Here is an 11,166-nt window from a genome sequence, read left to right as displayed (position 1 = left end):
GGTCTGACGGAACACGGAGTTAAATGTGTTGAAAGAATAAGTAAATTTAGGAAGAACAACAAAATTCTAGGGGTGTATAGCCCAATGGGAGTTCAGGGAGCTGGGTTAAGCACAATAGGCAGCGATTCAAACAGAGAGAGGAGAAATGGGCTAAAAATTCTATATCTGAATGCACGGTGTCAGAAATAAGGCGGATGTGCTTGAAGCTCAGGTGCGAATGGGTAACTATGATGTTGTTGGGATAACGGAGACATGGCTGCAGGGAGATCAGACCTGGGAAATGAATGTACAAGGTATACGTGCTATCGTAGGGACAGAAATGTGGGCAGAGGGGGTGGGGTGGCCCTGTTGGTGAGGAATGAGATTCAGTCCTTTGCAAGGGGGGGACATAGGATCAGGAGAAGTAGAGTCTGTGTGGATAGAACTGAGGAACAGTAAGGGCAAAAGAACCCAAATGGGTGTTGTCTACAGGCCACCGAACAGTAGCATGGATATTGGGTGCAAGTTGAATAGGGAGTTAACATTGGCATGTGGCAAAGGTAATGTCACAGTAGTTATGGGAGATTTCAACATGCAGGTGAACTGGGAGAATCAGTTTGGTGCTGGACCCCAGGATAGTGAGTTTGTAGAGTGCCTACGGGATGCATTCTTGGAACAGCTTGTACGAGAGCCGACCAGGGACAAGGCTATTCTGGATTTAGTGTTATGTAATGAACAGGATTTGATAAGCGATCTTGAAGTAAAGGAGCCATTAGCAGGTAGTGATCATAATATGATGTTTTTATCTGCAATTTGAGAAGGATAAGGGCAGCTCGGAGGTGTCAGTGTTGCAGTTGAACAGGGGAAACTGGAGCCATGAGGGAGGAGCTGGCCAAAGTTGACTGGACGGATATCTTAGCAGAAAAGACAGTGGAACAGCAATGGCAGGTATTCTTGGGAATAATGCACAAGGTGCAAAATCAGTTCATCCCCTGGAGAAGGAAGGATTCAAAGGGGGGAAAGGGGCCACAGTAGTTGACAAAGCAAGTCAGAGATTGCATAGCATTTAAAAAAAAGGGAGTATGACAGAGCTAAGGTGAGTGGGAGGACAGATTGGGAAATTTTTAAGGAACAACATAACTTAACTAAAAAGGCAATACGGGGAGAAAAAAATGAGGTATGAACGCAAGCTAGCCAGGAATAGAAAGGAGGATAGCAAAAGCTTTTTTAGGTATGTGAAGAGAAAGAAGATAGTTAAGAACAATGTTGGGCCCTTGAAGAATGAATTGGGTGAAATTGTTATGGGAAACAGAGAAATGGCAGAAGAATTTAATAAGTACTTTAGATCTGTCTTCACTAAGGAAGACACAAGCAATCTCCCAGATGTATGGATGGGCCAAGGACATAGGGTAACAGAGGAAATGAAACAGACTGACATTAGGAAGGAAACGGTGATGAGTAGACTGATGGGACTGAAGGCTGACAAATCCCCAGGTCCAGATGGTCTGCATCCTAGGGTACTAAAGGAGGTGGCCCTGGAAATTGCAGATGCATTGGTAATCATTTTCCAATGTTCCTTAGATTCAGGATCAGTTCCTGAGGATTAGAGAATGGCTAATGTTATCCCACTTTTTAAGAAAGGAGGGAGAGAGAAAACAGAGAACTATCGACCTGTCAGCCTGACATCGGTGGTGGGGAAGATGCTAGGGTCCATTATTAAGGATGAAATAGTGGCATATCTAGATAGCAGTGATAGGATTGAGCCGAGCCAGCATGGATTTACCAAGGGTAAATCATGCTTGACTAATCTGTAGGAGTTTTTCGAGGATGTAACCAGGAAGTTAGACGGGGGAGATCCAGTGGATGTAGTGTACCTCGATTTTCAGAAGGCATTTGATAAGGTCCCACATAGGAGATTGGTGGGTAAAATCAAAGCTCAGGGCATCGGGGGGAAGACATTGACATGGATAGAAAACTGGTTGGCAGATAGAAAGCAAAGGGTAGCGGTGAATGGGTACTTAGCAGTACTAGTATCACTGAGCATCAGTGTAGGTGATTAGATTTCATATTCAACATCAAATTAATTACCAAAAAAAATTTGGTGTCGGTGTGCGCATGCATATACTATCCTGAGATTCAATTTCTTGCAGGCATTTGCAGGAAAATAAAGAAATACAGTTGAATTTATGAAAAACTATACATAAATACTGCCAACCAACTAGTGTGCAAAAGACAAATTGTGCAGATAAAAAATAAATCATATTGAGAACATGAGTTATAGTTCTTGAAAGTGAGTTATGGAATCAGTTCAGAATTGAGGTGATCAAAGTTATCCATGCTGGTTCAATGGCCTGAATCTGGTGGTTTGGGACCTAAAGCTCCTGTACCTCCTTCCTGCCTGATGATAGTAGCGAAAAGAGAATAAGGCCTGGATGGTAGAAGTTCTTGATAATGGGATGCTTTCTTGTGACAGTCCCCCTTGCAAATGTGCGTAGTGGTGGGGAGGCCTTTGCCTGTAACTTATGCACTAGACTGTAACTTATGAAAGTTTGGGTAATGTCTGGCACTTTGGTGGCCCAAATGTTACTTGCCATTGACTAAATCAAGCCAAAAATGTTCACGTGGTCATGCAGTATACACAAATGAACTGTTTCATTTGCAGAGCAGTTGCAAATATAATGGAATATTGTGCAAACATCAACAAACTTTCCATATTTATATAATGATGGAAAGAGGTTGAAGCAGTTCAGATTACAACAGTCTTGGCTAACTCCAATCACCAACAAGAGAAAATCTGCAGATGCTGGAAATCGAAGCACACACACAAAATGCTGGAAGAACTCAGCAGACCAGGCAGTATCTATGAAAAAGAGTACAGTCAATGTTTCGGGCCGAGACCCTTCAGCAGGACTGATGAAGGGTCCTACTGAAGGGTCTTGGCCCAAAACGTCAACTGTACACTTTTTCCAGAGATGCTGCCTAGTTTGCTGAATTCCTCCAGCATTTTGTGTGTGTTGCTTGGGTAATTCCATCTTGGGCTCAGATGATTGAACAACTGCCTTGCCTTGTGGACAATATGACTCCAACTTGCGCCTTTTCCCCTTGACGCCCACTAACTTCGATTTTATGAGCACCCTCTTCATGCAAGGTACTTAGTCAAATGATGCCTCAATGCTAAGGCAGCGACTCTCACCTAGCTTCTGGAATTCAGCTCTTTGGACTATGTTTGGGTAAAGTTGAAATGAAGTTTGAAGCTGAGTGCTCACAGCAAAACCCCAGACCAGGCAGCAGCGAACAGTTTAAAGGACAGTAACCTAGAATATTTAAACTTCCATTTAACAGGCTTCCTGTCAGTCTGTTGATTTAAAAAGTTCATCATACGGTTAAGGCAGTAACCAGCCATTCAACTGATAACCATCTACAACTGCCCCTTCCTACACTGCTGCTTCTACGCTGTGTCCCAATGTTTGCAGCCAAACTGATGGGATGATATCTCAATTGAATTTTGTTAGTTGGAGACAGCCATGAATTCCAACTCGGAACATATCTGATTCTGGAAATTCAGACATTGCATTTATTTGGCTGAAGGGCTGCTGCTGTTGCACGGATCTGAAAGTCGAAGCAATGCGAGCACAAATATTATTATGTGTGGGTCTTGCTGTGAATAGATAGGCTTCTGTGTCCTCTACATTACCTCTCCTTAAGTGTGTATTTGCTCCCTGCTACTGTGTGGTGGGTATTCCCGTTCCTCCCACTTCCCAAACATGTGCTGATGGGTAGGTTAATTGGACGTTGTAAATTGCACTTAGTATGTTGTTGAGTGGTAGAATCTGGGGGTGCGAGGGTGGAGAGGGTAGCGAAAAGAATGTAGATAGAATATAAAGTGAGATCAATATTAGTATAAATGCATGGTTAATGGTTGGTACAGACTAAATGGGCCAAAGAGTTTGTTTTTGTCCTGTATCTCTTGATGACTTCAATGGTCCTTTTGGCCATCCAGAAAGGAGTGAGCATTGCACAACCAAACACTTCCCTTTCGCTGAATTACGCGACCTCGGCTTGCTGAGGGGAACAGGCCTACATTCCTCGGACTCGCCTGATGCTGGTAGTCGGAGATGGAGACGTCGAAAGCGATCAGCGAGGAAGCCGAAGCGAGGCAATCGGGCAGGGGTCCGTGCCAGGCTAAAAGCAAACCCTAGCCAGCCGGTTCACCCGTCTGTTCTGCTCTCCAATGTCCACTCCCTGGACAATAAAATGGACTACATCTGACTCTAACGTAATACTCGGCGGGAATACAGAGTTTGCTCCGTGTATGTCTTCACAGAGACATGGCTCACTGATGGGATTTCAGATGCTGCCATTAAGCTAGACGGGCTAGCCTTGTTTCGTGCGGACACAGATGCAGCTCTCTCCGGTAAGACTCACGGTGGTGGCTTGTGTGTCTACATAACACGGAATGGTGCAAGAACTCTGTGCTGGTTTCCACACACTGCTCATCACTAGTGGAGTTTGTGCCTGCTAGATGCAGATCATTTTATTTGCCACAGGAATTCACCTCTGTTCTTATACTCGGTGTCCACATTCCCCCCAGCACTAATGCTAAGGAGGCGCTCTGTGAACTGTATGGGGCTATTAGCAAACTGCAGAACGCACACCCTGATGGTCTGTTTATTGTCGCCGGTGATTTTAATCACGCGAACCTTAAGTCAGTGCTCCCCAAATTCCATCAGTATGTGGACTTTGCAACGAGGGGGGAGAACGCATTGGACCTGGTTTACACAAACATCCCCGACGCATACCGGGCAGAGCCCCGCCCCCACCTCGGATACTCAGACCACATCTCTGTTATACTAATCCCAGCATACAGACCGTTCGTCAGGCACTTCAGACCAGTTCAGAAGCGGGTGAAAACCTGGCCAGCAGGAGCCATCTCTGCTCTTCAAGACTGCTTTGAGAACACTGACTGACACATATTCAGGGAGGCTGCAACCGATGGCGACTCTACCAACTTAGAGGAGTACACACCATCAGTGACCAGCTACATCAGCAAGTGCATTGATGATGTTACTCTGTCCAAGACCATCACTATACGCACTAACCAGAAGCCATGGATGACCGCGGAGGTGCGTGTGCTGCTGAGGTCCCGCGACTCCGCCTTCAGAGCAGGTGACAAGGCAGCTCTAACAACAGCAAGGGCTAAACTGTCCTGAGCCATCAGAGGGGCAAAGCCTGCACATGCCCAGCTAATCCACAGCTACTTCCAGGACAGCGGCGACACACGGCACATGTGGAAGGGCATCCAGGACATCACCAATTACAGGACAACATCACCTGACTGTGCAGGTGATGCCTCCTTCCCAAATGCGCTGAATAAATTCTACGCCCGGTTTGAGGTGGAAAATGACGTGGCGGCGAGGAAGTCCACCCCTCCTGCGAATGACCAGGTGCTGTGTCTCTCCGTGGCCGACGTGAGAAGAACCCTGTGCAGGGTCAACCCACGGAAGGCTGCTGGACCAGACAACATCCCTGGTAGAGTGCTCAGAGGATGTGCAGACCAGCTAGCAGATGTTCTCACTGACATCTTCAACATCTCCCTGAGCAGCGCCACCGTTCCGACGTGCTTCAATGCCACCACCATCGTCCCCGTGCCAAAGAAGTCTTCAGTGTCCTGCCTAAATGACTACCGTCCTGTTGCACTTACATCCATCATCATGAAATGTTTCGAGAGGCTCGTCATGAGGCATATCAAGACCTTGCTGCCCCCCTCACTGGACCCCCTGCAGTTTGCATACAGTCCCAACCGCTCAACAGATGACGCCATTGCCACCACCCTCCACCTGGCCCTAACCCACCTGGACAAAAAAAGACACATACATTCAAATGCTGTTCATAGACTTCAGTTCAGCATTCAATACAATCATCCCTCAGAAACTGATTGGAAAGCTGAGCCTACTGGGCCTGAACACCTCCCTCTGCAACTGGATCCTAGACTTCCTGACTGGGAGACCTCAGTCAGTCCAGATCGGGAGCAGCATCTCCAACACCATCACACTGAGCACAGGGGCCCCCCAGGGCTGTGTGCTCAGTCCACTGCTGTTCACTGTGCTGCAACACACAGCTCGAACCATATCATCAAGTTCGCCAATGACACCACTGTGGTGGGTCTCATCAGCAAGAACGATGAGTCAGCATACAGAGAGGAGGTGCAGCGGCTAACAGACTGGTGCAGAGCCAACAACCTGTCTCTGAATGTGAACAAAAGAGATGGTTGTTGACTTCAGGAGGGCACGGAGCGACCACTCCCCACTGAACATCGACGGCTCCTTGGTAGAGATTGTTAAGAGCACCAAATTTCTTGGTGTTCACCTGGTGGAGAATCTCACCTGGTCCCTCAACACCAGCTCCATAGCAAAGAAAGCCCAGCAGCATCTCTACTTTTTGCAAAGGCTGAGGAAAGTCCATCTCCCACCCCCCCCCCCCCCCCAATCCTCATCACATTCTACAGGGGTTGTATTGAGAGCATCCTGAGCAGCTGCATCACTGCCTGGTTCGGAAATTCACCATCTCGGATCGCAAGATCCTGCAGTGGATAGTGAGGTCAGCTGAGAAGATCATCGGGGTCTCTCTTCCCACCATCACGGACATCTACACTACATGCTGCATCCACAAAGGAAACAGCATTATGAAGGACCCCATGCACCCCTCATACAATCTCTTCTCCCTTCTGCCGTCTGGGAAAAGGCTCCAAAGCATTCGGGCTCTCACGACCAGACTATGTAACAGTTTCTTCCCCCAAGCTATCAGACAGCTCAATACCTAGAGCCTGGACTGATACCTTGCCCTATTGTCCTGTTTATTATTTACTGTAATGCCTGCACTGTTTTTGTGCACTTTATGCAGTCCTGAGTAGGTCTGTAGTCTAGTGTAGCTTTCTCTGTTGTTTTTTTTTAAACGTAGTTCAGTCTAGTTTTTGTACTGTTTCATGTAATACCATGGTCCTGAAAAACGTTCTCATTTTTACTATGTACTGTACCAGCAGTTATGGTCGAAATGACAATAAAAGTGACTTGACTTGACTTCTACTGCTGGTCAAACCAGCCAATTGCATTTCCTTGCCTTACAGGTTACCAACAGCTAACTTCTGAACACTCTGCACATACAAACAAGTTTTTTTTGAGACTGGTAGAATGTACAGCGATAGATGTGCATCCCTGTGCTGGGTGGGAACAGGGAATTCCCATCTGCCTTCTCTCCACAACTGCCCACTCCTCCTCCCCCTCAAGTGGCAGCAGCTAGTCTGGGTGGAACTGAGCAAACTCAGTCAGTGAGGCCATTCTTCCTGCACCTGCTCACACTCCCCTTACTCCTGTTCCTGTGATCCTCTCCCCAACACTGTTAACGTTCATTTCTGGCTTGTGTACAGAACAATTTAAAAGAATAGCTTGTATTTATTATAATTGCCATGTGTACTGAGATAAGGTGAAGAGCCATTTGCATGACATCAGGGCAGCTAATAATACTATAAATCTGCACACTTCATCTAGTTATTTAGAGATACAGTGCAAGACAGCTCTTTCTGGCCCAAAGAACAACACCGCTCAGCAACCCTAGCCTAATCACAGGACAATTTACAACGACCAATTAATCTACTAACTGATACATCTTTAGACTGTAGGAGGAAACCTAGGCGCTCACAGGAAGTTCTTACTATCCTTACAGATGTTGGAAATGAACTCTGGGCTCCAACACCCTGGGCTGTGATTGTGTTGCGTACACCATTACGCTACCTTGGCGCCCGCACTGAGAAGTAAAATGAAAAACAGAAAGCAGAATAAGCGGGACACTTGTATAGAAGCTATAGTCTAGCCAGATAAATAAAGTGCAAGGGTTGTGACGTTCAGGAGTCTGTTGACAGCAGGGTAGGAACTGTCCTTGAGTCTGATGGTACGTGATCCCAAACTTTTGTATCTACTGCTCGACGAGAGGGGGACAAGAGCGAATGGGCGGAGTGGGAACGGTATACAGAACTCTGTTGTAACTTGAGGACTGCCTTGAAGACCATATCCCTTAACTAACCCAAAACCTATCAAGAAAACAGCTAGCAATTGTGCAGGAAGGCACAGAGTCGACTGTACTTCCTTAGAAGGTTGGCGTCATTCAATGTCTGTAGTGAGATGCTGAAGATGTTCTATAGGTCAGTTGTGGAGAGCGCCCTCTTCTTTGTGGTGGCGTGTTGGGGAGGAAGCATTAAGAAGAGGGACGCCTCACATCTCAATAAGCTGGTAAGGAAGGCGGGCTCTGTTGTGGGCAAAGTACTGGAGAGTTTAACATCGGTAGCTGAGCGAAGGGCGCTGAGTAGGCTACGGTCAATTATGGATAACTCTGAACATCCTCTACATAGCACCATCCAGAGACAGAGAAGCAGTTTCAGCGACAGGTTACTATCGATGCAATGCTCCTCAGACAGGATGAAGAGGTCAATACTCCCCAATGCCATTAGGCTTTACAATTCTACCGCCAGGACTTAAGAACTTTTTAAAAGCTATTATTAATGCTTTTTGAGATAGTGATTTAGATGCATATCATATTTTTTACTGAGTTAAGTATTGTATGTAATTAGTTTTGCTACAACAAGTGTATGGGACATTGGAAAAAAGTTGAATTTCCCCATGGGGATGAATAAAGTATCTATCTATCTATCTATCACAACACACGCACTGCTGAAGGAAGCAGAACCAGATGATGGATCTCGACCCATAACGTCGACTGTCTGTCTTCCTCCATAGATGCTATTTCCAGCTTTCAGGGTATTCTCCTTGCCCCTTTTTCCATTATACATACCAGGAGGTCATTCAACCATCGAATCCATGCAGGCTGATCCTATCTACCTTCTCTCTGCACACCTACAAGCTTTATCAGACACCCACCCGCAGCAGGGGCAAACACAGAAGCTAATCAAATTACCAGCGTGTCTTTGGGACGTGGGAATGGGAAATCCAAGTTTTCCCACCAAGATCAGACCCAGGCCACAGTATAAATGCCTTCCTCATACGGGCTTACGCTATGATCCGGTGCCCAAAGCTCGCAGGTCAACCACGTGAGCTCAACTCGCCGGCATCCACGTGGGAGAAAGTGGCGCATGCGCAAACACCCACGCCCGCCCCTGCGGCGGCGGCTCGCTCACGGCGTGTAACGTCATTTCCGGGTAGCGCACTCCGGCCTTGGTGAAGGGGCCACCCGAAGGTTTGAGGCGGCGCTGCCATGGCGACGGCGCGGGAATCTGCTCGAGCCCGCTTCGCCGTGGTGGGGGGCGGGGTCGCTGGTGTCACGTGCGCTGAACAGGTAGGGAGGGTAGTTGAGTGAGTCAATGGAGAGGGGCAGGTTTGGGGAAATAGGGATATGGGAGTGTTGGGTGGGGAGATTTTAATGCGATGGGTTAGTGAAACTGGGTTGTGGGGGCTACGCTGGTAGGTTGTGGAAGTGGCGTTATAGGGGGTGTGAAGGGGTGGGATAATGTTGGCGTATGAGGTTGGAAGAGAGAATGATATGGGAGGTGATGTAAGTGAGTGGGAGGAGTGAGGGATGATTGGAGGGATGGAGAGCAGAGAAGTGTTAAAGTGTGAAAATGAGCCGAGTGGATTTGAAGTTAAATAAAAGCTAATAGTGTGGAGTGGATTAAATGCATAAATGGAAACTGGGATAGCTTAGAACTAGAACTTGCTTTGCCTTTCAGTTAGTTCTACTATTGGTTTACATTGCCTTCTTGCTCATCCCCCATAACCGGTAACTCATTTGTTATGTGCTACTGTGCTTTGCACCCTGGTCCGGAGAAACATTGTCTCTCACACACAGTTAAATGACAACAAATTTGACTTGTTTAAACATCTGTCAATCTCAGCCTTTAATTACTAGGGACAATTATCTGACATAGAGAATTACAGACTCACAACTCTGTCAGAGAAGAATTTCCTCCACATCTCCATTTTAAATAAGTTTAACCTTCATCACCTAGCTCTAAATAAACCCCATGAAGGAAATTAGCTTCTGAATCTTATTTGAATGAGATCATCTAGCATTTTTTTTTCTAAACTTCAAGGCGCATAGGCCCAACCAGCCAATCTTTTTCTGAACATCAATAACCTAGGAATCAACCTTTTCTGCATTGCCTCAAACCCAGGTCAACCATTTATACATGGACATTAAAACTGTATGCACTAACCCACCTTGCAAAAATACATCAAAATTTCTCCCCTTTCATGCCTTTTGCAACAAAGGCCAGAATTCCAGCAGCCTTCCTGGTTGCTCTCTCCAAGTGAATGCAAAAGCCTTTAATGAAGGCATTTAGCATGGCCTAGAGTGTAGAGGAATAAGGGGAGATTTAATGGATGTGCACGGAATGATGAGGGGTAAATGCAAGCAGGCTTTCCCACTGAGTTTCGGTGAGATGAGAACTAGAAGCCATAGATTAAGGGTGAAAGGTAACATTTAAGGAGGACCTGAGGGTGAACTTCACTCATAGGGTGGTGTTGATATGGAATGAGCTGTCAGTGGAATAGGTGGATGAGGATTCCATTGCAACATTTAAAAGAAATTTTGATAAATATATGGTGGGCTATGGACCAGTTGTGGGATAGTGGGACTAGGCAAAATAGTTCAGCATGAACTAGATGAGCTGAAGGGCCTGTTTCTAAGCTGCAGTGCTCTGAATTCATGCTCTGTGACAAACTGCGTCATATGAACTCAGACCCCTATTGTGTAGGCTTGATCTATTTAAATATTTTTTCCATTATTCTTTCTTTCAAAATGGATCATGTCAGATTTTACTACATTATGCTCAATCTGCAGCCATGTTGCCTAACTGCTATCTATAATCCATTTGCTAGTTTTGAGCCCCCCTCACCACTTGCTAACCTATTCCATATCCTTAGAAAATCTGCCTACAGTACACTTGCCCTTCATCCACAGCATATAGATCTGTGCAGAAGTCTAAGGCACATATATATAAAAAAAATTAGGATGCCTAAATATTTTGCACAGTAATGTAAGCTGTTTGTATATCATTTCCTGCATGGGTTTATTTTGATTTCATTTGAAGTGCCTAGTGGAAAGACATCTATTTCCCTCCTCTATTTGCCCTTGAAATATCTGTGAGTCTTAAGTTTTAGTTAATATTGGTGAACATTTAGT

At 46.0% G+C, this 11,166-nt stretch overlaps 1 protein-coding gene across 1 annotated transcript in view; it reads left to right on the top strand.

Moving 5' to 3' along the window:
- The first annotated feature begins 9,176 nt into the window (after nucleotides 1-9,176).
- pyroxd1 (pyridine nucleotide-disulphide oxidoreductase domain 1) overlaps nucleotides 9,177-11,166 on the top strand; it is a 29,352-nt gene continuing 27,362 nt past the window's right edge. The window contains exon 1 of the mRNA XM_073066129.1: nucleotides 9,177-9,321. Within this exon, the coding sequence (XP_072922230.1) occupies nucleotides 9,241-9,321 (81 nt within the window). The 5' untranslated portion in view covers nucleotides 9,177-9,240. The remainder of the gene's footprint in view (nucleotides 9,322-11,166) is intronic.

This window comes from Hemitrygon akajei, chromosome 14 (genome assembly GCF_048418815.1).
Source record: "Hemitrygon akajei chromosome 14, sHemAka1.3, whole genome shotgun sequence".
NCBI lineage: Eukaryota > Metazoa > Chordata > Chondrichthyes > Myliobatiformes > Dasyatidae > Hemitrygon > Hemitrygon akajei.
Note: the sequence above shows the minus strand (reverse complement) of the source record. Positions and strands in the feature narration are given on the sequence as shown.